General features: G+C 36.5%; 1 protein-coding gene across 9 annotated transcripts in view; it reads left to right on the top strand.

Moving 5' to 3' along the window:
• LOC6639194 (CUGBP Elav-like family member 4) overlaps positions 1-26,291 on the top strand; it is a 165,611-nt gene that overhangs the window by 63,543 nt on the left and 75,777 nt on the right. For 4 of the 9 annotated variants that reach the window (XM_047012049.1, XM_023178528.2, XM_023178526.2 and 1 more), the window contains one exon: positions 23,870-24,004. The exons of 4 other annotated variants lie outside the window; for them this stretch is intronic. In XM_047012049.1, coding sequence (XP_046868005.1) covers positions 23,870-24,004 — 135 coding nt within the window. Of the gene's footprint in view, positions 1-13,943; positions 14,007-23,869; positions 24,005-26,291 lie in introns of those variants that run through there. One more of the 9 variants, XM_047012051.1, reaches the window with a different exon arrangement.

Here is a 26,291-nt window from a genome sequence, read left to right as displayed (position 1 = left end):
TATTTTTTTGTTTAAATATATATATATATATATATGTATTCGTAGACCCGCAACCCGCAGAACACACGGCAGTATTTTTAATTTAAAATCCACAATGAAACGTGCAGGCAACAAAAAAAAAAAAAGTATATAACCAAGAGAACAGAATAAAACAAAACACAAAAAACCAAAATGTTCCGCGTGAAAAATGTGCGGGGTCATATGAAGAGACCGATGAGAGCGAAGGAGAGAGAGAGAGAGACAGAGTAGAAAGAAGAAAGTATATCTTAATGGCTAAGGCAAGGTAAGTAACCTAAGCGAAGGTTACGGTCAGCCCCAGACAAGGCAACTTGATTTACGATCACCTCGCCAACGAAAACAAAGCTCAACTATAGAAAATTTATACATTTATTTAGGTAATAAAATTATTTCAAGGCAAAGCTTTACAAAAACGAATAATACATTTTCCTATACAGCAATTTATTATGCAATAGACTTTTGAAACATCTCCTAATGCACTTGAAAGATCACAGCAGAGAAGTCAGCTTAACTAACATATTAAATCTTTTTCATGGTCTTCAAAAATTGTGTCAATGTGAGAATAAAGATAGGTTTCCACTATTAGCTCGGCGGGCGGGGGTGGGGGGCAAAGAGCCATCTTTAGCTTTAACTATAGTCATCAAATTCTTGAACAACTTTGTCAATGACACCAACTTCTTTATTTTTCCCCCACCACCCATTACATCACGTATCCTTTTTGTGCACTTTGTTTGTTGTAGCTCCCTCCTCCACCTTCTTAACCCTGTTTTTGCTACGACCATCTAATGATACCTTTTCAACTTGACTTGGGCAATTAACCGAGTCGCGAGTATAAAATTGCTAGCAATTTGTACAAACTTTTAATTGAAGACGACATACACACACACACACACACGCACTTATGTTGTATATATGTTTGTGTGTGTGCATAAGTATGTCTCTCTGGGCGCGTTGTTGTATGTAAAATTCAACAAACCTCGCGGGCATTATCAAAGTCCTTAGTTTTCTCTGTTGCTGCTGCTGCTGCATGTAATTACAATTGAGACCCACGGCCGCAATGATTATAATTATGTTCTATATACCTATATATATATATCTATGTATGTATGTATGTATGTATGTATGTATGTATATTGTCAGCTATATGAGGGGAGAAAAGTAGCTACAGGTAGCTACAACAATTTTCGAAATAAATCATTTTTTGGCTCTGTGTTGGTCTCCCCCGGTCCATGGTTCATGGTCCATGGTCTGCACAGTCCTCTTCTGGCAAGGACTTATGCTGATTAGTAAAAAGCGTCACAGTAAATTTGAATGTCAGAGCAAAATGCCGAGCCAAATGCGCAGAGAAAGAAGAAAGTATATTTCTATATGTATGCATAAAGGGAGAGAGGGAGGGTGATGGTAGTGCCGAACATGAGGTTAAAGACGGGCCGGGGGGGGTGAAGCTTTGCTCCTCCCCCATCCCGTCTCTAGTCAGGCAGTTGGAATGATTTATGCAATGAGCTCAAAAAGATGAAAGTTGTACATTTTCATATTTTAATTGCTTTGCTCTCTTAATACTTTTGGGACAAGGCTCAGGACTCAGCTTTTTATATTTCGTTCTTGGTTTTCGTTTTGTTTTTTTTTTTAATATTTTGTTTCTCTCCTTGTCGCACTTGCTCTCTCTTTCTCTCTCTCTCTTGCCACTTTTTATTTGTTACGCTTCTATGGGTCTTTTGAAGTTGTGGCCAGGGCCCTGAACAGGGATTTTCAGTTACTACCCTCGCCACCAGAATTGCCCTTCTTCTCTTCCCTTTCTCCTTGGCTTTGCAGCTCGCCCTCTCTCTCTCTCTCTCTTTCTCATTCGCTGCGTGTTTGCCTTGTAGTTAATGTAAATGTTTGCTGAGAAAATTTTACTAATTTTATAACAAGTTGCGGTTTTTGTGCTGCGTTTTCAGTTTTTACTTCTTCTTCTGCTGCTTTTGCTTCTTTGGGATGTCAGGTTTTGTTTTTTTTTTTTGCCCGAGTTTTCCTTTTAGCATTTACCATTTTCGTTTTCTTTTTTTTTTTCATTTTTTGTCCCTGTTTTGTTGTGTGGCAAAAGTAGATTTCGTGTATAAGTAAGTATTTCGCATTTATAATTTATGGCTTTATATTTGTCAATGGCATTATTATTTCTCATTTTTATGTTTGTCCACCTTGTGATGGCTAGGGGCGCGAAGGTGGCAGGTGGTGGGGGACGTTTTTTGTGTGTTTCTCTCTGTATATTTTATGGGGCATTTAGCATTTGGTTTTGGGCTCGAAAATGTAGGTTTATGGTGTGACAGGCAAATTGCTTAACTTTGATATTCCAAAAAGGCGGTGGGGAAGGGCGGAGGGGGTGGTAAGTAAGTGAAAGTGATAAGTGTTTGGAGAAAGAGGAAACGTTCGAAAAGGAATGAATGGTCCAACTAGAAAAAGATAAAAGTTGGCAAAATATCTGCAACAATTTGTTGGCATTTTCATAGATTTTTATTAACAAACAAATCGGATCAAATCACTAAATGCTTCAGGCATATACAGACACACACACACACACACACACCCACGCACATGCACATTGGTAAATTTGCATATTTTTGTGGCTCCCCTTGTGATTTTGGTTGTAAATTTTGCAACTTACAACATGTAACTAACTAACAAACATGAAAGTCAAAAATAATTTCAAGTACGATGAGAAATAAAAGAAGATATATGTATATATATACAATTTTTTTATTATATATACAAATATATACATATATAATATATATATATATATATATATATATGTATATAGCAGGGTTGTTGCCAATATATAAACACAAGTATAACCAATCAAAAATCCAATTAAAATTGAGGAAAATTCGATTTGCATGTAAAATATGGGAGAAACGAAACGAGAGAATCATCAGAGTAAGAGTGTGTGTAGTGTGCGTATGTGTGTATGGCGGATTGAATGAAAAGGGGTGTGGAGCGGAGGACGACGACGATGTAGGCGATGTAGATATCGTGGCAAGAGGTAAAAATGGAAGTTGTATTGGTGTAGGCGGTGGGGCAACATACAAAAAAATATTTGCTATATGTGAAATTGAAAAGCCTGCAAAAAAAAAAAGAGAAGAGAAACGAGAAAAAAAGGGCAGCCCCTGAGCAGCTTCAATTCCCCCGCCTTCTCTCGCTCTGTGTGTGTGTGTGTATGTGTGTGTGTGTGTGTGTGTTGGCATTGGATTGATGTTGCATGGCGGGTGCAAAAGCAAAAAAAAAAAAAAAGTAAATAATAAAATAAAACAAATTTTTGTTACCTATAAACGTGTGGCATTTACACAAGGCAAATATTATTTTATTTTCACTTTTTTCCTTTTTTTATTTTTGAGTTTGATCGAGAGAGAGAGAAATCGAGAGTACAATGGGCGACAGGTGGTAGGTGGCAGGCGGCAGTTGAAAGAGAAACACGTTGCACAAATACAAATAAGAAAACGGCGTGTGAAATTGCTAGGAAATATATTTGAGGTTTGCATATTGAAAGATGTTGATACGTTATCTAATTTATTCTAAACGAACCTTAAAGATTGAATCCCAGGGGTAAACATTATTGTATATATTAAATCCATAGCATACATTTTAGGGCAACAGATTTTAATTAAGTTCTATTACCAAATATTCCAATAAAACATTTACTAATTTTTCCATTTTTCTCTTTCTCTTTCTAGGTAAGTTTCATTGCTATAATTACAATTGTTGCCCATATTATAGTAATTAAGATCACAGTAAGTTTATTCTATATATAAATACAATCTATATCTGTTAATTTTAGATCGATTGTATTTCAAAAACAAAAACAAAAACTGTGTAATTTCAGAAAAAAAAGAAATGAAATTTGTTTTTCATTGTTTTGTTATCTCAACTTAACTTTTCAATAACAAAAAAATAAAAACAAAAAAGATTAGGCTTCCAATCTTTGTGTGCTCTCAAGTCTGTTCTATAACTACGTTTTAGAATTTGAGGTTTTGATATGGTTTTCGTTACTGTGACAATATTTCTGTTTTTTTTTTTTTTTGGATGAGACATAATTTTTTCGTTTGTCATTTCGTTGCAATTTTCTACTTGTCTGTACTTGTAATTTAACGTTAAGCTCAAGTAATTGCCTAATGGGCATTTACAATTTCTAAGTATATAGAAGTGCACACACACACACACACACACAGAGACACAGACACACGTACAAACACCAAACACATTTGCTTTAATTACCAAAAATATATTGTATACAATGTTTGTGACCATATTTTTTTCTCAATCCGAAATCAATTGGCAAATTATTAAGCACTTTATGCGATCAAAATAGTTTGATAGTTTGTCATACTGGCATCTATTTTCTTTATGGTCTGTTGTTTTAATTAGTTTATTATTTGCATTATTTTAGTGCATTTGTCACCCGTTCTCTCTCTCTCTCTCTCTCTCTGTCTCTTTCTCGCTTGTGTGTGTGTGTATGCGTGTGTGTGTTTTGAAAATTTCTAATTATGATTGTTTATTTGGTGTTAATCATTTTTAGCCAACCATTCAGGGTCAATTTTTAACGGCTATAATTTTAATTGCATATTTTTCTGCGCCCTCAAAAACAAGCAGAATAATCGCCCTGCCCTATGCTTACGTCTGTGTGTGTGCGTGTATGTGTACATAGCCGAGTGTTAATTAATTTTGCGCTTGAATCGATGTCAGTTGCATTTGCAATCGACCGCTGCAGGGCCACACAATTCAGTTCAGTTCAGTCTTTACTCTTTGCCTATAAAAAGGGCATAGTCGCTGTCGCCTTTTAATTAGACTTGAATTTTCCAATTAAATAATGCCATCTTCATTAATGAAATTTCCATTTTTCGTTTTGCCGGCGGGGTCAAATGTAATTTGTATAAAATTAATTAGAAATCTTCCTTGATTTTCCTGCTAACCGTGCTCTCTCTCTGTCCCCCTTTCTCAGAGGAAATCAAGTTCAGTTAAGTTCATGGCGCACGCAAAATCAAAACGAAACGTAAGAAATAAATAAATAAAAAAAAAATAAAAGTGAAACAAAAAAAAAAGAGCAAGAACATCATCAACAACAACAAACACAACAAGAACGGCAACACTCAAGTTAAATAAATAATTGAATTCATTAGGCAAATGAAAAATGCTGTCACAGTCAACAGGACAAGAAGGCACACACACACACACACACACACACACACAGAAAGAGAGAAAGCGTGAGAGAGATAGCAAATACAGACAGATACTCACATATATTATTGACCCAAATCCAAATTGACAATGCGTGTTAAGGTAAAGGATAACCAAAAGGTAGAAAGCAGATGCCACAAAATGTGGGGATGAAGGACTGTTAAAAAAGTAAACAGAAAATAAAATACGCCACTCCCTTTTTGGATTGGCGGCGCCTCTTACCATAGCTCATTAGTGAACGAAAAATCGAACCACAACGAACCAGAGAAAACGGACACAATTACGGTGTGGGGGGAGGGGCGAGGACGAACGAACAACTAAGGTAAAAACATAGTACGCAAGCGACAAAGCTTAATCAAAGCAAATGTCGAAAGAAGAACAGAGAAGAGAAAGAAATAAAGAAAGGGAAACGAACATATAACAATGGAAAACAAACAATGCGAGGTAAGAGAGAGAAAATGAGCAAGAACAACAACAACACCAATAATAATAATGTGGCACACACAAACACATACACAACATACTGAACATGCTGTGTCTGCATTAAAGCTATGTGAGTGTATATGTGTGTGTGTACCTGAATATTTGTTAGTTTTCGATGTGGCATCATGTTAACAAAAGCTTGGCTTTAGGGCGTTTTGTGGTAGAAGCCTGAAGGCAGGTGGCAGCTGGCAAATAATGGCTACTATTTTGGTTACCTATCAACTGTTACATAGTTCTTCTCTTTGACACTTAAATTGTACGACTACGCAAACGAATGTGTGTGTGTGCAAGTGTGTGTGTGTGTATTCTTTAACGACAGCTGAAAATGTCAAAGCGTCCGCCCGTCCGTCCATCAGTTTGTCTTCTGATATGTCACAGAGAAAGTGAAAGGCAGGCACCATTGATTGTGAGTGGAGAGACAACATCAAAATGACAATGGGTTAGTCATGTACGGGAGTGAGTTAGAAAGCGTCCTCATGTTGGAAATCTATATATAGACAATGTGTGAATATATAACACATGATCGTATGCCAATCAGATAATAATTAGTATCAGTATCAGTATCAGTATATTTTCTTGATTGTCAACCCTACAGCTAGAGAGCAGAAGCATTTTCTTTTCACCAAAATTTTGTAATTCTCAAACGCTTTAGGTCAATGATGGAATAGATCAATGCACTTGGTAACTTTTTGTCAGTCGTTCTATACACTTACAATGAGAGGCAGATTCAAACGACAGAGCAGGACATACTTTTGGCATAGTTGGGCATCACTTTGGAATATTTTACACGAAATTGCATGGCAGTTAGGTGGTAAGTATATATGTATATAGTCGGTTGGTATAAGTATAGTCGGTTGGTTAGGTTCCTTGTGCTACCGAAAATTACCCAAAAACAAGAGACGACAAAAGAAAACATGAAAGAAAGAAAGAGGGGGAAAAAGCGAACATGCAACATCTAACACAGACGACTACACGCTTAATTATGCAGCAAATTAGGCCCGAGACGAAGTCGTCCTCTAACCAGGCAGATGATGAAACGAAATTATGCATTATGCATGGGAAAATATGCAAGTCTACAGAGTTCTCAGGCCATGCTCCATTACACGACGACGATGACGACGACGACGACAAACTTCTCTGGTCCCTCTCACACATGCTTTGGGTCCTCAACTTTATTATTAAATCCGAAAACTTAAATGCACCTCCTAGCTCACTCACTCTCGAGAGTGCACTCAGTGCACAGTGAGTTATTAACACGCTTTGCCACATTTGCTGCCCGAGCTAATGTGGCTTGGGTTTTAGTGGTGGCATGAGTTGTCTGCTAGCTCCTGCTTTTCTAGTCTGTGTGTGTGTGTGTGTGTGTGTGTGTGTGTATGCCGCTGTATGCCTGTCATTATGCTAAACTAAACGGCAGGCAGTGCTAGAATTTGCACCCGCAACCAACAGACTGTGCCTCGGCGCGCTGCTTACCCCGTTCACTTTACTTCATGCCTCTTCATCCGTTACCATTCCCTACATTTTGCCCTACTCTACCACTCACTGCTCTGGACGTGCTTTTGCCAGGTATAACGGTAACATTTCCGTTGCAGCTTCCGCTGCGAGCGCTTTATAATTATTTCGCCTGGCGGGCCTGCTATTCCACTCGGTTCATGGCATATGCTGCCTGTTGCCAGGATTGTCAGGACGTGTACGTGTTGCATATTGCAAAAGGCAAAAGCAGCAGCAGCAGCACCAGCAACAGCAAGAGGGGGGCAGATGGCAGAAAGACGGCGAGAGTTATAAGCTTCATTAAGCATATGTACAGCACGTTGTAAGCTCTATGTGTGGCTTCATATCTCCATGTGTGTGTGTGTGTGTGTGTGTGCGAGTTCATGTATGTGTGTTGCATTTAAGCATATTTAGCATAAGGATTTGTCATTTACGCTAAAACGCACAGAGGCGACACGATGAAAGAGGCAGGGAAAACGGAAAAGATAATTAAATGAAGCTCCGGCAAAGTCAAGTGAGTTAATGAAATTTTTAAATGCTGTAAGGCTGTTTTGGCCATAGTTTAGCTACAATATTTTAGGAAAATTAAATGCATTGAAATCTATTAAAACGTTGGGGTCACCAAAATTGAACTTTGTTAGAATATACATGAATTGGCAAATGTTTTCATACATTTCACTTACTTAAGCTTAAGGCACCTCTTTAAAAGCACTCTCCACCTGCCTCTCACTCCGAGCTGAGCTAGCTGGCTGGCTTCTATACTCCATCTATCACCTATACCAACAGCAGCACCAGTAGCCAATTCTCTGTCCTGACATTTCTATTAAAAGCCACCACGTTGGGCCCCTCAAATTGCTTTGACCTTTGCACAGAACCAGATGCGACTCTCACTTCTTTCGATTTGCTTCCTCACCTCTCTTTCCCTCTCTCTCTCTCTTCTTCCTTATCTCTCTCTTTCTTTCCCGTATACGCACTCATAACTCTTACCAAACGAAAAGCAAGAAGAAAAGGAGGAACACACTAAAAAAAAAAGCAACACAAATTTTACACACGCACATTAAGTCACGTTTTCGCACCATTAACCCATAAAGAACGAGCAAAATGAGTGAGACAGAGAGATAAAGGGAACCAGCGAATAAGAGAGAGAGAGCGAGCGAGCAAGAAACAAAGAGGAAGAGACCGAACGAGAGCTAAAGATTTACAAATATTGAACTTTTTGCTTTCCTGTTTTTCGCCTGGCTTTTCAAGTCGTAAAGCAGTCACAAGCATATTTTATAGATTTTAATATGCGCGCTACATAACAGACCCCTGCCCCTTGCCCTCGCCACACCACACCACAGCACACCCCCAACCCCAATGAATACCAGTCACCGGCTCTCCGTACGTACGTTCCATCAAGTAAACTGGCTGACTGAAATTCAAGCCCAAAAAAGTAGGCAATGCTTCTTGGCTTTTTCGTTTCTTTCTTTTCACCCTTGTCAGACCTACGCGTTGCGTTTAGTGACTTTTTTTTCTTGCTTTTTTGCCGTGACAAGGTGTCAACGTATATGTGAGTGTCTCTCTCTCTCTCTCTCTTTCTCTCTGTATGTGTTCGTGTGTGTGTGTATGACTCCCGCTCTGGGGCTACGGCGAAAAAAACCTTCACTTGATAAGGGTTTATCAATGCGACACAGTAACTTAGTGATTTACTCGTGTGTGCGTAGCATTTTTCCCCTTCGTTCTTCCTTTCTTTCGTTTTTTTTTTTTTGGTTTTTTAATTTTGAAAATTGAAAAAGTGACTTTTGCTTTCTTGACTTTATATTATACATTAAACCAAAAAAGGGAAAAATCATAGGGGCGGTTACTTGCCTGGATTGTGAAGGCTTGAAGCGCTAAGATGACTTCCCAAGTAAAAGGGATGGGCGGTAGGCTTTATTTGAAAATTGAATTCTCTCTACCAGAAAGATACGAAATAGAGATATTTCTTCATAATACCTGTCAGGATTCATCACTAATGTATATCACATTTCTGTTTTTTTTTTTTTTTTTGTTTCCTGCAACTGTTTCAGTACTCTCTGTCTGCTATCAACTTTTCCTCTTTGGCTTTGGCTTTTGTTTTTTTTTTTCCAAGAGCAGCAATTTGCTTTAATTGTCCCCCCTGTTGACTGCACAGACACAATTCCAATATCTTTCCCTCTTTCTCACACACACACACAACCTCGATGATTCTCTGTCTCTTTCAAAAAACTATCATTTCAATCTGCCAACTCACAAAGTTGCCAAAAATATTTGTGGCCACCTTTTCCCCCCGTTGCCACTCTCTCATCATCTCACTTTTCCAAACACACACACACACACACACAGACAGATGAAAAAAAATGTTGTGCGAAAAAGCGCTTTTCATCTTATGAAATCATTTTTGGCTTTCAAGGATTTCTGAGCATACAAACACACACCTGCCCGCCCAGCTCTGCCAATGCTGTTTAAAATAAATAACAACACCATACACACACACAACCAACAACAACAACAACAACAACAAAAAGAAAACCCAAATAAATTGGTTTCGTAACCGCAAAAGCCAAACGAGAGGAATGAAACGTAGCCGGCGTTTCGCTTTACTCGACTCCGAGTTGCTTATTGGTTTGGATTCGAGGTGCAGTCATTCCTCACATCAATTCAATTCAATCAGACATCAAGCATATAAAATTTTCACTCGCAACACAAGAATTATACAATCAATGGATAGAAAAGAGAAGGCAGACTATGATGCTGCACCCTTCCATGTTTTCACTCCTCGCACAAAACCCATCACTCTCTCTCGCCTTCTCTTCTTCTCGATCTCTGGCTGGTGGTAAAGGAAATAAAATGCGGCAGGCACGTTGCAACACTATTACTTATTTCGCATAGCATACAGACAGGCGCAGACGTCGGAGGAGACGTCTCTGACTGAAATGAACTACGTTTGTTTGTGTGTGGATGTGTGTTTGTGTATGTCTGTGTACCAGGTGGCCAGGTGAATAAAGGGGAGGCAGATAAGGGGACGGGAATTGGAGTGCCGCAGCGGTGGGCCAGGTCTAAAAATGCAATAATCTTTCAGCGCCGTCGTCGTCAGCGTTTAAACGTGACTTTTAAGCATGATGTTGTAATATTTTAACTTGACTAAGAAAAGAGACAGAGAGAGAGAAAGAGAAAGAGAGAGTGTGAGTGAAAGAAAGAGGGGGGGATGACAAAGGGTAGGTAGTAGATGCTGCCTGGTTGCTCCATTGTTGTGTGTGTGTGTGTGTGCCTGGGAAAATTGTTACAAATGCCCCCAGCGTGCATTTTATGGCCAGTGCGATAAATAAAATGTTGCAACAAACAGGCAACTCTACCCCCGCTCCTCCCCTTTACCCAGGCACATGTATGTGTTCGGCCAGAAGGTAGTAGCCAGTCAGCCCTTGGTCCTAGTCAGACAAACAATAACATAAATTTCGTTACTTTCTTTTCTTATATTTGTTGTTACACTGTGTGTGTGTGTGTGTGTGTTGGGCAAGTAATTGTGCAATATGTTTTAGAGGCTGGCAGGAATAGAAAATATTGGATATATCTATGTATACATATGTAGTATAAAGCCTTGACCAGCCGAACAATGAACCACAACCCAGAGAAACGAGAACATATTTTTTTTTTTTTTTAGTAATTTTCAAGTTGAGATAAGTTTGGTGAACAAACAACATCAAAACGATCGGCCATCTGAGATAATCTCTCTACTTTAATATTTCGGTACTCGCTTAGGACTGTTTCTTATGACTCACTCGTAGTCTCAATTCTTTGCTTCGATTTTTGTTGTTTTCACTGGCCTTTGTCTAGAGAGAGATTTAAATTTCTTACTTCAAGTTTTATCCATTAAACTGTTAAATATTTTTGCCTACTTTGTTTGCTCTATTACAACAATTACTGGCCCCTCCCCTTTTGGCCGCACAGCCATCATCTCAATCATCATCATCATCTTCTTCGCTCTGCTATGCGTAATTGTAATTGCAAAGACCTTAGCTGGAAAGTAAGAGAAAAGGAATGGAAAGGAAAGGAAAGAAAAGAAAAGCTTAGACAAGTTTGCTGCTAAGCCAACATAAGACCCGCAAGCATTTCATATACTAAAAGGCAACAAACTAGACAAGTTGTTAGTGTATTGCAATGTTTGCGTGTGTGTGTGTGTGTATGTGTGTGTTGTTCTCTGTTTCTGTTGTTATCGTTGTGGTGTTTGTCTTAGTTAAATTCCGAAAAGCGTAACGGGTAAACGAGCAGAGCAGAGCAGAGAGAAACACACACAGACGACTGCATTGAGTTGAGGCTTAAGTGTTCATCGACTCAACCACAACCCAATCCTTCTGCTGTTGTTGCTGCCTCCTTCTTATTCTCTCTCTCTCTCTCTCTCTCTCTGTCTCCTTCTATTGCTATCTTGCTTTGCCTTTGGCATAGCTGTCAATAGTCTGAGTCTCCTGCAAGTTCAATTAATTGCGCGCAACGAACAAACAACAAGAACAACTTGAAGGCAGGGCAAGGCAACCACAAAAATTAAATTAAAGTAGAGCACATTCGCCTTTCCTCTCTCTCTCTCTCTGTCTCACATCCTCTAGCCCTTTCACTCCCCCCTCTCTCTCAGTGTGTGTGTGTAAATGAGTGATGGTGCATTGAGTGAGCTAAAAACACTTTTGTTTACTTGTGTGTGTGTGTGTGAGCCGTTAGATGAAGACGTATGGTTATTGTGATGACTCTTGTTTCCTTTACTAAGGAAAATTGATAAATATTGCACAGCACACACACACACACATACTCAAACACAAAAACACACACACATGTGTGTGTGTGTTTATATAAAATATAATTTAATTAAAATGTTTTATGTAAGACATGTTTATTGAACCATTTTCTTGGAATTTGATTGACGGACTTGTTGTTGCTATTATTGTTGTTGATTTTATTCGTGTTTATTTGATGTTAAAGGGTATGAGAAGGACTTTTGCTTACATGATTCGAAATGGTTCTCCAGCCCAACTCATCTCGTCAAGGTGTTGTGGCAACTTGTTTTGCAATATATTTTTAATTAATAAGCAATTGAATGATTGATATGTCCAACAAGCTAGTTGCAACTTTTCTGAATATTAAGTGGCAAGCGAATCCATTAGTTTATAAACAATTTTCCCCACATGTAAACAAAATTAGATTAAGTTCATGACACCCAAAGATAGGCAATAGTATTTTTACACAACTTTTATCGATCCTAGACACGAATGCTTCTTCAAAATCTTCTGATGACCTGACCATCCTTTACGAATAGTGATAAGTAATAAATTGGAGATGTGAAATTATATTAGATCATAATATTTGTTGCTCTTAGTTTTAATGTTGTGATTCATATTTACGTATGTACTTTTAATATATCTTAATTTATATACATATATTATATCTATGCCTTAGGCTTTAATTTATATCTATTACATATATATATACCATGTGTTGTTGTCGTGTATTCTATATAATCGTTTCTTAAATGTATTATCGAACTTTGATGCTTAACAAGAACAAAAGAATTCAGCTCTAGTTCGTGGCTACTACATATATTAATACTAAAATCTTACAATTAGTTAATTTAACAACATAAACAATATTTAAATATTAACTTTACACCTTACCTACACTTTTCCTTCCTCTATCTATCCACACTCCAAAAAAATATTTATTTTATTATTTTCTTCTTTATTCCCTTTCTTATTGTTTTCGATAAAATTTTTGATATATCTCTGTGTTGTTGTTTTTTATTCGATGTTGTGCGAAAAAAACTATGAATCGAAAAATGCTCAATGTTGTGCCATCTCTATATATTAAATTAAATTACAAAACAAAGAAAAGAAAACCAAGAATGAAATTTAATAAAATCAAAATTCAGTTTTGTTATTGTTATGACACGTAAACATTTTTGTTGTGCGTAAATTTTCATTCTCGTTGCTAATTTTCTCTGTAGTGCAAAACATTCAACAAAAAAAAAAAACAAAAAACAAAACAAATAAAAAACAAAAAATTGCCTCTAATTAATTAAAAATAAGCAACAACATTTGAACGAAAACTTAAATGAAAACTGAAAATATGAAAATGAAAATAAAAAACAACAACAGAGATTTAAAAAATTTTATTTATTCTTACTTTTTCTCTTTCTTTCTTTTCTGCTCTTCTCTTTTTTTAAACGCCAAACAACAACACATGAAATAAATAATATATAAAACACAACAAAATCTAACCATATAAAAAATAAATTATAATAAAAAAATAAAAACATTTAAAACAAATTACCAAAAAAAAAACCAAACTAAAAACCAAAATAATAACAAACAAATCTAGCACTCCGAATGACAAGCCACAGCAAAATGCCAGAGACAACAGCTGAAAACTGAAATCTGAAAACTGTCTAGAAAACGGATGGATGGAAACAGAAAGCCAAAAAAGCAAAACAAAAAACAATAACAAAACAAATACCAAACTGAAATTGAAAGTAAATCAAAACCAGCCGTTCAGCAAAACGTCCATGCAACTCAAAATCACAAATTAGTCTAAAGACAACCACAAAAAAATTGACCTGAAGCCAAATTGTAGATACGCCGCGTAGTGCAAACAAACAAACTGAAAACTGAAATATAAACCAAACGATTGTTTCATTATTGGGCCGTGATCAATATTTATAACATTTTAAACAATTAACCAACAAAAAAAAAAAAAAAAAAAACTAAACAAAATCCAACAAAAAAGATAAGCGTGCCTCAAAGTAGACAGAGCTCTCTAACTGGAAACAAAAGGTGTTAATTTCGTCTTAATATTTAAAAAATTTATGTACTAATAACTCTGACAGTGATAGCTGATTCTACAGGGAATATCTCTCCACAGAGCAACAAATTAAAGTCAAATTAAAGAATAATAATAAATATTTAAAAGATAAACAGACAACACAGAAACAGGGACAGAGTCAGAAGAGAGGATCACAGAAAGAGGCAGATATAGATAGCGCGGTATATAAAGTTTCTAAGACAAACACATAAAAAGAAAACTAAAAACAAACAATAAAGTAAGAAAAATTATGTAAATATATATATTTAGTATTAATATTATAGTTAAGTCTTTATTCATTACATGATTGTCAATGTGAGGTAATTTATTTATGACATTTTCATTAGGTTTTTAGTTTTCTTTTTATTTAGTTATACTTGGGTCAAATATTTCTCTTTTTGTTGTTGTTTCAAACTCTTCCCAGTCTGGAAACGTGTTTTGTGGGGCAATCTCTGATTTTGCCTTTATCTTTTTATATGAGGTAAATGGTGTAAAAGGAAAGCTTCTTCGTCTGCTATGGTCATCCATTTGAGTATATGACCATGTCTATTGCCTATTTGAAGTAATCTTTGTGACATTTCCCTCTACCATCTCCCACTGTCATTTGGCCGTTGGGTCAAATTCGGTCATAACATTTGTGGCAAGGGGAGTTATAAAAAAATGCCGGCTATATAATTATAAAGTACACACACACAGACACACACACAAACAGCATATGCACACACAGACAGAGAAAGAGACATTCAATGAGTGCGAAAGAGAGGAAACAACTTCGTCTAGCGGTCATAAACTTTAAATTCCACTTTATCGTGAGAGATATTATATATTCGTATATATATATATATATAAAATAAAAAAAATATATATATACGAAAATCTTTACACACATAAAAGAGAGGCAGATCCATCCCATGCCCCATCTTTTTTCGCCATCTCTTTCCCTTTGGTGGTTGACATTGCCGGCTTCTTTTACTCCTGCTCATCCTTCTGCTTCACCTCCCATTTGTTCTCTACTTTCTTTTTGGACACTTTTATGCGTTTGAAATGAAAATGCTATGTGCCATTAACATTATCCCTGACGCGTCACTACTTAAAATAAAAATTTCTATATTCTTTCTTCGTTTTTCTGTCTTCTTTTTTTTAGGTTTGTTTTTTTTTTTTTCTCTTTTTATATATATGTATATGTATATATATATATACAAGCACCTTGGTCGCTGGGTTTTTATAGCCAATTTCTGGTTACCCACAGTGTGCAGCCAATTTCATGTCAAGCTGCAGCACAAAATGATAATCCCGAGGTCATAAAAAAAGAATTTTTTCCTCTCTTCATCCTTATATTGACTTTTAGTGTGATAGTCACTGTGCCTGCCTCCCTGTGCAGCCCTGCAGTGGTCTCCCTCTTTCTCTCTCTCCATCTTTCTCTGTCTCTTACAAGAAGGCAACGTCAAGGTGCACATGAAATGTTAATGGCATGTCAAGATTGCCTTTTTCCTCCAAGTGCACAAGATGCACACATACAGAGAGGAAATACTGAAGCAGGAGAAGGGACGAATTTATGGTCATATGCACCATGAAATGCAAATGTTTTTGGAATATGAAAGCCAGTTGCCTTTTAAATTAATCAGAATATATGCGCATTTCTCTGAAGTCTGGTGCAATATGCTCATTTTATCCAATGACAAACTAATCGAAATATAGCGACATTCTCATTCCCATTCATTGTGGGATGATCGTTATCTTCATTGAGCTATTAATTTGAACGTTTTGAACGGAATCAAGAGAAGAGAATCAAGTCACTCGACTTATTAACTTTCCTTTATTATTTCCTTTCCTTTCTTTATTATTCCTTCAGCTAGAAAAATTCATTCTGGGTAAACAAAATGTTCACTTTATGCAAAAGTATTCCATCAAAAAAATTTAGCAAAGCAAGTTAGTCTCTGACTAATTACATAAACAGCAATCAATAAAAATTTGTCTATCCTAGCACTAATTTTATTTTCCTGAAGAAGATCTTTTTTTTTCGCTCTCTCTCTCTCTCTCTCTCTCTTTTTAGCTATCTTTCACTTCCTTCCCAAACGTCTCTCTCATTTGCTTCTTCATTGCCTTTGTAGAGGCTTCCCATTCCAAAAAACAACCACTTCCTGGCAGCCTCTCTACAGCTTTTCAATTTTCATTTGCACAAAGCCAAAGTCACACAAAAGTTGATCCTTTTCAATATTAATTAACACTTCAATACCACAAGGAGAGAAAGAGCCGCCTGCCTAGACAAACTTTCTGCGCCTTCTTCAACGTCTTTGGAGTCCGTTGGTCTGCCCATTGCCATTGCCAGTGCCAGTGCCAGTGCCAGTGCCAGTGACTTTTGTACAATTTCCGTTGTAGTCTTCGTCAGTTTTCGTTCTCGTTCTCATTCTCTCATTCCTATCCTTATCCTCCAACCAACAACTCTTCGTTGTGCCCGTTGTGTAGGCACACACAAAAAACTTTCATTTGTGCCCTAAAAATTTTTGCATGCCTATAGAAATGTCTGAGACTCAAGCTAAGGCTGAGGCTGTAAATACAAATTCATGCTTGACACTAATTAACAATTAGGCGCATTTTAGCGGCACAAAACTCCACTCTGGTTGTGAACTTTGTGAACTACTTACAAGGCTAATAACTAATTTACTTCTTGACTTTGCCTGGGAATTCGTTGGCTGTCATTTGCACAAGTTTCTCCACACTTTGCTCTACCTCGTGCTCACACTCTCTCTCTCTCTCTATCTATCTTTTTCCCACTGCCTAGAAAGAGGACGTTTCTCCAAAACTGACAAATAAACTGTGTGCACAATACTTTAAGACACCCAAAGGATTCCACAGGCATATAATAATGATAATAATAACAAAAGAGACAGAGCGAGAGCAAAAGCATAAGGCAACCATGCCAAGGCCTGCCATGTCTGACTTATCACTAGTCATATATAAACGTCAAGTCGTTGAGACTTTTTGACAATTGCCACACAATTGTCGAGGCAGAAGCGTTGTTGTCGTCGTCGTCGTCGTCTGCAGCATTAACTCAACTCTCGATTCTGTTTGCCGCCGCTTGTGGGAGTCATAACGGAAAAATTTTAGCTTATTTGCTGTATAAATACTGACACCTCCCCAAACGGTTGCTGGATGATGTCTCTCCATCTGTCCATCTCACTCTCTCCGTCTCTCGGTCTCTCGGTCTCTCTTTAGACTGTCTGTGTGAATGCCATAAAAATGGCATGTCGACGCTTTTCGCCTGCAGCGGCTCTTGACTGTTGAGGCTAAACAATTGCCTGCTGACTTCTTTCTAAATATATTGATAAAGATTGAGCAAGAGAGAGGAGAGGGGAAGAGGAACTGTATTAGCTTGTGGGGCGAATGGAATGAGTGCTATATATGTATATATTGATGGGCGAAACCAATGTGGCAGATGATGCTGATGATTTTGTTGTAGCGGGGATCGGAGGGAGGAGAGGTACGGGCAACATAAGGTAGTTATCATGACCAAATGTTGCCTTGACTCGAATTGATTTTCTCTCGAATAATTTACATTTCAATTTTGTGTTAGCATACTTTTGTGGGCCCACAAATATGTACACCTATACATACACATACATGCATGCATATGTATGTCGGTTTGTGCTAAAACAAATGCTGGACTCTCTCAACAAGATTACAACAGATTTTATGCCACTAATTAACAATGATGGATCGTTGCACTTTTAAAGCTTATTAAAGTACACACACACACACACACATCTGGTTTTTCTCCTTCTTCTGCAACTACTTCCCATTCCCCTTTTGCCATCGCTTCGCAGTAGTCATAAAATTACTTTTGCATTAACCTCGTTACATGTCAAATGAGTGTCAAATGATTCAACTACAAAATTTACAAATGTACCATAACTAATTATATATTAATTAGTATCCATTTAACAGTCAATCATCAATCATCAAACTCCAAAATAAAAATAGGAAGCAAAAATGGAGAAAAACTAAAAATAAAATATGAGAGAAATATAAAATATGGAAAAGTTATAAGAAACGTTTCCAAATAAACTTCTAAACGTCTCTCTCTACCTCTCGCTCGCTCTCGCTCTCGCTCTCTCTTTCGCACTCAGAGAGCGCTTACAGCGTTTCAATTAATCAATGCACATAATTCTAATTAAATTTTCATTACAAGAAAAAATAATACTCAAGCCGCCGCTCTAAGGCAATATTTAAGGCAAAGACATACAAAGGCAGACATATTGACTGAATTGACTTGAAGTGAGTGAGTAAATGGGTGAGTGAGTGGGTGGTTGGTTGGGTGGTTGGGTGGGTGAGTGAGTGACTGCCTGCTTGCCTGCTTGACCATTTCCCTCATTTCCTGCCTAAGTAATTACAATTTCAATAATTTATAGGAAAATAAACATAGACAACGCACAACAGGATACAGATATGAATTCGTAGTCAAGTGTAAGTCAGTGTGAGTTATGGCCTTCATATTTCAATCAATTTTTGTTAAACAAATGTTATTCGAATTGAGAGAGAACTCCTTTTCCCTATGCTGTGTGTGTGTGTGTGTGTAATTATGAAGCAGATTTTCATACAAAATCTCCACAAAATAATTAATAACTTAAATATATTTACATAGCATTTTCATCAACGTCGTCTCTCTCCCTCTCTCTCTGTCTCTGTCTCTGTCTATCTTCCATTGGCTATGATTCTAATCTGATTAAGGAGTTTTCCACAAATATGAATTGCTGGCATTAGAAATTTAATACACAACGATCTCTCAGGATACTCAATTTTAGTTGTTATTATTGTTTATATATATGTGTGTGTCTGTGTGTGTCTATGCGTGTGTATTTGTTTGTTAAGCTGTGAAAATTAATGGAGTATTTATTTGTTTACTTAATGATTTATAAGCTGCAATTGCAAAAGGGATTTCTCTCTTGCCATATAAAATGGTAAGAATTGTTTTTCCTAAAAGTGTTGAAACATAAGAGACAAGTTACAAATACTTTGCATTACTTCAGCTTCACCTGAACCACCAGACAATTCCCCATACACCCACTTACATCTCTATATATATATATATATAGACATACACACAGACATATACACACACACCTTTAATGTATTCAAATCACAAACCAAAAGACATGCCACACACCAAGCAAGTTACCAACTAGAGAACTAATCCTCAGACGCTCATTAGCAGCCATTAAATGTCAATTTACATGTCAATTGGCAAAAAGCATAGATGAAGAGTGGAGAGACAAGAGCGCAAGAGCCAACAGCCAACGAGAAAACTGCAGAAAAAAAAGAAAAAAGGATAGCAAGAAAAGAGCAAAACACATGAGCTTTGAGTTTTTCGCGTTGTCAGCGACTTTGTGTTTAGTTTTCCTTTTTAGACATTTTTTTTCCATCTATGTATATATGTTTTTTTTTGCTCCTATCCTTTCTCTCCCTCTCCCTCTCTCTCTCTCTCTCTCTGTTCTTCTTGTATAATTTATAGACGCGACATAGCTTGGTCGGTTTGCTGGCTAGCTGACTGGCTTTTTCACCTTTTGGCTGGCATTTAAAATACAATTACTTGTCTAGGACACAAAGCGACAGTGAGGAGAAAAGGTAGACATGGGGAGGGGAGTGGGGCATAAACTGAGACACAGACTCAAAGGAAGATAAGCAAAAAACATAACATGCAACAATTAGTGGCCTGTCGTTGTCTCTTGCCTGTTTTGGTGGCAGCATCACTGCCTCTGCCTCTGCCGGCTTGCTGTTGGCTGGGCATACAAAAGTTGCCATGTGGTTAACTAATTTAATTTGGTTTTTTTTTCTTCTACGTCTTCTTCTGCCTTCTGCTCTTGTCTTTCTTTTCCTCTTTTTTGCTTGTGTGTGTGTGTTTGTGTGTTTGTTCCGACTCCTCTACACCAGCGGCACCAGCAGCATCAAAGACAACGACACGTTAATGACTTCTTTTGCCTGCTAGGCAACGAGCAGCTGGAGCCAGAGCCTGAATACTAAGGGCAATGGCGGCGGCGAGAGGCATAAAAATAAAATCTAAAAACTCTGCCACACATGGCAACCAGGAGCCACTTAACTTGTCTATATGAGCCTAATGGCCTTTAATATTATTTTCACTGCTGCGACCAGCAACAAAAAAACAAACCAAAAACGAACGAATAGGAATAAATGGTTGCGAGGGGAGGGGGGGTGGGGGGACGATAGAAAAGTGATGGTGCCGGGGGCCAAGTGAATACCTAAAAGAAAAGGCAAAAAGAATCACTGAAAATTCTCGGTCGAGCTGAGCTGAGCTGAGCTCTCTTGGTCCTGGTTGGCCCTAGGTAATTGTAGAAAATTGCTGCAACGTCAGGCTAAACATTGTGCAAATCCTTTTCGCCTTTGTGTGTCCCACTCTTCTATGGGTGTGTGTGTGTGTGTGTGTGTGAGTCCTTTTACTTGTTTCACTTTTCTACATTTTCTTCTTTGCATTGGCTGCTTTTTCTTGTTTTCTTTTTCTTTTTTTTTGCGAGTAGAGATATGCTGTATAGTATGTTGTGTCCGCAACTGTTAACAGCCAGTTGAACTATGCCGTTTCATATGTACAACAGCAGGCGCCGCAAAGTATGCTGCACTATTTCACCGTTACAGTTACCGTTACCTTGCCTCTTTACCATCTACCCGAAGGAACCGTGACCCAAGCGATAGACCAAACAACCAACCAACCGACCGACCGAGCGACCCAACGTGCTTTACATTTTTATTAAGCTCAACCCTTTTGTGTTGTTTGGCTTGGCTTGGCTTGGCTTGGGTTTTTAGCATGCCCTGGGCGTTGTTTGGCTTATTGCACGTGCTTTCAGATTGTAGAAAGAGGAGAAGCAGTGGAAAAGTGTGAGGGTCGTGGGCGGAGCGGGCAGGGGAGATGGAAGCCAGAGGAAAAGGGAATCCAAATGCCATTAGGCTTAACCCGGACACGAAGACAATTGCCTGCAGGCCATCTATATATGTGTGTGTGTGTGTGTGAGTGTATGTTAGCTCCTGCTTGGGTCTAACGTGTCGTATTAGTTATTTTCTACTTCGATTGCTTTTGCCACTTTAACGCGACAGCAGCAATAGTAGCATGAAGTAGAAATTGGAGTTGGAGTAGCCACTAGGAACAGCAGCAGCTGCCCTAAGAGAGTTGTCTTTTTTTCCTCCTCCCCTTTTTGGGTTTGGGTGCAAGTGTTTGGCCAATTATGTGATGCTCAATTTTCGATAGGCGACGATAAAGATGGGTTACAGAGACAGCATCGCCATATGTGGATAGATTTTCAATAACTGGCCATATAATAACCGTATCGATTTCCCTTTTGTCTGGGATGAAAAAAAGGATAGTCCATTCCGGTCTTCTTTAAAACACAATTACTTAAAGTTCAAGTTTATTTTGTAAATTAAGAATAATTGATTAAACTGGAACTAAATCTTTTTAAACATAAAATTTCATTTATTTTATTCACTATCGACAAAAAGAAAGAGTCCAACTTCTTTAGGAATGATTTTGATTAGTAGTAAGTACATTACAAATTCTACTTTACTTCTTCTGTGATTGTTCCAAACGAGAGATGAATTGTTTTCTTGTTCTGTTTGCTTTCTGTATTTATTTATTCACTTTTGATTTATTGAATGTGAACTGGCATTAATTTTATATTTTTTTGTCTGTTTTTTGGACATTAAACTAAGATACTAAATACTTGTATTGTCATTGGTTGGGTTAAGCAAGAGCTATCTTTTGTTTTTTTTTTTTTGAAGCGATGAAACAGGAGAAGAAATATTAGTTAAACATGCAGTGAACTAAAAATTGTATAATATAAGTTAGTCTCTAGTCTCTAGACTAAGTGATTTATTTTCAGACCCTTATCAAATGAATGGCAATTATGTTGTTTGAACGGAAACTCAAATTGATTGTATTGATTTCAACTAATGCTCTATAGTTCTCTTATCTTAGGCTATATATTGTGTGCACATTCATCTAAATCAAAACTTTTGCTCGCTATCGCTCTCTCTCTCTCTAATTACCTGGGACTATTTTATAACTTTAATATTTATAATACTGACTAAATTTTCTCGATTCTCCTTTAAGTATTTTCTGATTTTAAGCTATTTCTAGTTATTTACAAATACCTTTATATTTATATATTGTACTTATATATCTTTATGAATTCTCATTCTTTTCAAATGTAGTGGCTAAAATGTTATTATTAATATCTTTCAATGTCTAAAAATCAATATATCATCATTTAGTAGCGTGGCCAGTTCGTAAACTATTGTATGTATGTGTGTGTATGTATGTATGTATGCGTGTGTGCGTGTGCGTGTGTGTGTATGTGTGTGTGTGTGTAAGTGGCGTGTATTCTACATATATCTATACATTATTATTATCATTATTATTATTATTATTATATATATATACATTCTACATATGCATATATATAGCTATCATTCATAACTATCTATATGCATATGTACATTTAGCTAATTGTTATTGTCATCTATATACCATGACATTTTCAATTTTCGTAAGTTGTAAGTTACAAACAAAAACCAAAAAAACAAAACCAATTGTGCTACAAATTTAACTAAATATCACCCATTTTTATCTTCTTTTCTTTCCTTTTTATGTAACACTTGTTCGTGCTCTATATGAAAAAAACTCAAAAAAAAAACCAAAAAAAAAAAACAAACAAAAAATAAAAATATCTAAAAAAAAAACGAAAAAAAAAACAAAAACATCAAAATTGGCAAAATTGGAAAACTGACAATTTTATTTAACATATTTTAAACAAAAAATTAATTCTTGATTTTTGATTTTCTTTTAATTTTATCAACTTTTTGGCCTTTGCTTTTATATACTAATATTTATTTCTTTGTTTATTTTTTTTGTTTACCAATTATTCTTTATACACCCTTCCCCCCCGCAAAAAAAAAATAAAAAATACCGAAAAATACTCCTATCCAAACGCCCGCCCGCCCGACCGTCCCCTTTAAAAACCACCTAAATAAATGTTGTAATTGTATTTGCTCTATTGGTGAACATTTTTGAATCACCCTTTCCCTTAAAAAACCAAACAAACAAAATTTACCTAAAAAACAATCACCAAAAATTCTCGTTAACTAAATGTTGTTGCTTTTACCTTACCTTGTCTAATTTTTGTTTTTTTTTTTTGTTGTGTTGGGTAATTTTTGCGCCTGTTGAATTTTCAAAATAAAAAAAAAACAAAATATATTACTAAATGTGCCTGCTGCGTTCGTTACTCGTTACAAACAAACAAAAAAAAAAACAAATAAAAAATTTTACAAAAATACCAAAAATCAACTGTTGCGTGTAACCTTGTTGCATTTACATCTCTCTCTATCTCTCTGTCTCTTTCTATATACGACACATTCTTTATTATTACCAAAATCTGATTTTTCGGTATTTAATTGGTATATCAATTGAAAAAATAAAATATTTCAATATTCTTTTGATTTTTCTTTTTTGCGAAACAAAAAAAAAACCAAAAAATGAATTCTCTTGCTATGGCTTTTTAAATATTCTTCTGTTCTATTTCTGTTTCTCTTTGTTCTTTGTTCTACTTTGATTTTGGGTTCTCTAACACATTGCCACTCTTCCATTTTGCTGCCTCTTTTGGTAAACGAAAAAAAAAACAAACAAACAACCAACATCAACAATCAACAACTTTAAATTCAACTCACAAACAATAATGATATAACGACAAAAAAAAAAATCAACAAACCAAACCGAAAAAATACTAAAAATTTAAAAAAAAAAAACTGAAAACTGAAAAAAAAAAACATAAAACAGAGCATTTAGATCGCAAGCTGTTCGTTGGCATGCTCAGCAAACAACAAACCGAAGATGATGTTAGACAAATATTTCAACCATTTGGCACTATAGAGGAGTGCACCATATTGCGTGGCCCGGACGGTGCTAGCAAAGGTGAGTACCCCAGACATCTACATTACCTACCTATCGTATATACATATATATATATATATATCCATATATATAAATATATATATATATATATAATGAAATCGATTCAATATTGTAAATTATATACCTACATATAAATATATATATATATATATACATATATATTTGATTATGCAGCATTTCTCATTTTGTTTTTTTTTCTAAATATTTTATTGCGTATACGTAACGTGTTCAGCTCGTTATTTGTTGTACTGTGCCAGTTTTGTTTCATATTCCCTTATTGGTTTGTTTATCCTTACTCCTTACGTTGTTATGTTGTTTTAGTTACTTGAATTAATTTTGTAGTCTCATTTAAAGCTAATCTGTAATAAGTAATTTAATTTATTTCATAAGGTTTCTCCCCTTCCCAAGAAAAACTACATATGTGATTCCTAACAAATGTCTAAGTAAATTTAGTAAAATTTTTCTTTCTTTTTTTTGGAAGAGGTCTTCTAGATAATTTCATGCCCTTTAGATTTCAAGAGAAATGAGATTCAAATTATGCATCTCAAATTTTTCTCTTCTAAATTAACTATATAATATGAAAGTTTCTTTGGTTTAAGAGACAAAAGCAATCTATCTAATTATTTAGATTGACAAAATATTTAAGATATATATGCGATGCTCCTTTTGTCATCATTTACATGAATAGAAGTAAAACAAACACAAAATAGAAGAAAGAATTTGAACAAAACAAAATCAGAATCAGCAGCAGGAAGATGAGACGAGTCGATAGGTCTTGGGGCTGGCTGGTGGGGGGTGGGTTGCTGGGGGTTACAATAAGAAAGAATAATAATAAAAACCATTCCATATTTCTATGCAAAAGTGTCACATGGCCTCGGCATAGTCCTCCTTTAGCAAAATGCTACGCCCATTTCGGGGGCGAACGCCCGCCTTTTCATGCATATCAAAAATGGCAACAATAAACGCCAACAAAAGAACAACAATAACAAACATTAACATGAAAATATTCCACACACACATACACAAAATACACTCTCACACACTCAGTCACACAAATGTAAGCAAAATAAAAATTGTGATTGTGTGTGTGTGTGTGCGTATCTGTGTGTATTTGTAAAACCAAAACTTTTGACATAATAAAATGAAATGTTATTGTTAAAAAAGTTACTTGCATATTAAAACAAACGAAACTTTTTTTTTTCTGTTATCCGCTCTCTCAAACCCCTCCCCCGCCAACTGCCCGCCCCCTTGGTGCCGCCATTGCTCACCATTTGCTGCCCCTCCCATTTACTTTCCACATTGTTTATTTTGCCGTATAGAAATGCAAATGGCGAGCGTGTGAAACGAGCAGAGCGCTCTTAAAAGCAAACAACTTTAATTGAACTGTTTACCCGATTTTTATTTCATACTCCCTCCTGCCCACCCTCTCCCACCGTGCCCATTCCAAAGCCCCTCCATTTTTAGCCCCTCCGACCCCATGTAATTGTTATGGTTATGTTTGTGATGATTATTTGGCTCGTTGCACATGCTACTGCTGCTGCTGCTGCTGCTGCCACCGCTGTAACTTCAACATTCGGTGGCCATTTTTGTTGGCATTATCTGTCCGTTGCATAATTTCAACTGTTGGCAAGTCTGAGACAGGATGCGGGAATATTACAAAAAACTTTGCCAACTTCCTCCCACTTTGCTAAATGGAACCAAACCAAAACATTGAAACTTAATATATCAAACTAAACTATGTAAATTCCCATGTGAACTTGTTTCACTTTTCAATCACGGTTTTAAATTTTGGCCAATGAAATTTTAAATGCCTTTTTCAGCATTCAATTTGGCATTATGAATAGATAAATTTTCTGAAAGCATCCATAACTTCCCCTTCATATGCCTATATTTGATAAAATGCCACCGATATGGCTCAATATTATCTAAACGAACAAATTGAATAAGATATTCCAGTTAATGAATCAGAACATTTGTATATTTCTCATCGTGTTTTATTATATTGGGGCTAAGATGACAACAGGCAAAGAGTCATCGATGTGAATTCGAATTGATGGGTAAATGTTTGCCATTGCCAAAAAGAATGTCGCACAAATTTATGACAAAACACTGAAGCAGAAAGCCGAGAGATGGAGCGGGGTTGGGGTTGAGGGGAAACTTGTTGACGTTGTTCGCGTTCGCAAAAGCCGCGAAAACTGTCTTGGTTGAGAAGGTCTTGTGTGGTCGGGATGCCAACATATCATTCTTCATTAAAATGCGCTTCAAAGTCAACTGAAAGTTTCTTCTT

This window comes from Drosophila willistoni (genome assembly GCF_018902025.1).
Source record: "Drosophila willistoni isolate 14030-0811.24 chromosome XR unlocalized genomic scaffold, UCI_dwil_1.1 Seg144, whole genome shotgun sequence".
NCBI classification, from domain to species: domain Eukaryota; kingdom Metazoa; phylum Arthropoda; class Insecta; order Diptera; family Drosophilidae; genus Drosophila; species Drosophila willistoni.
Note: the sequence above shows the minus strand (reverse complement) of the source record. Positions and strands in the feature narration are given on the sequence as shown.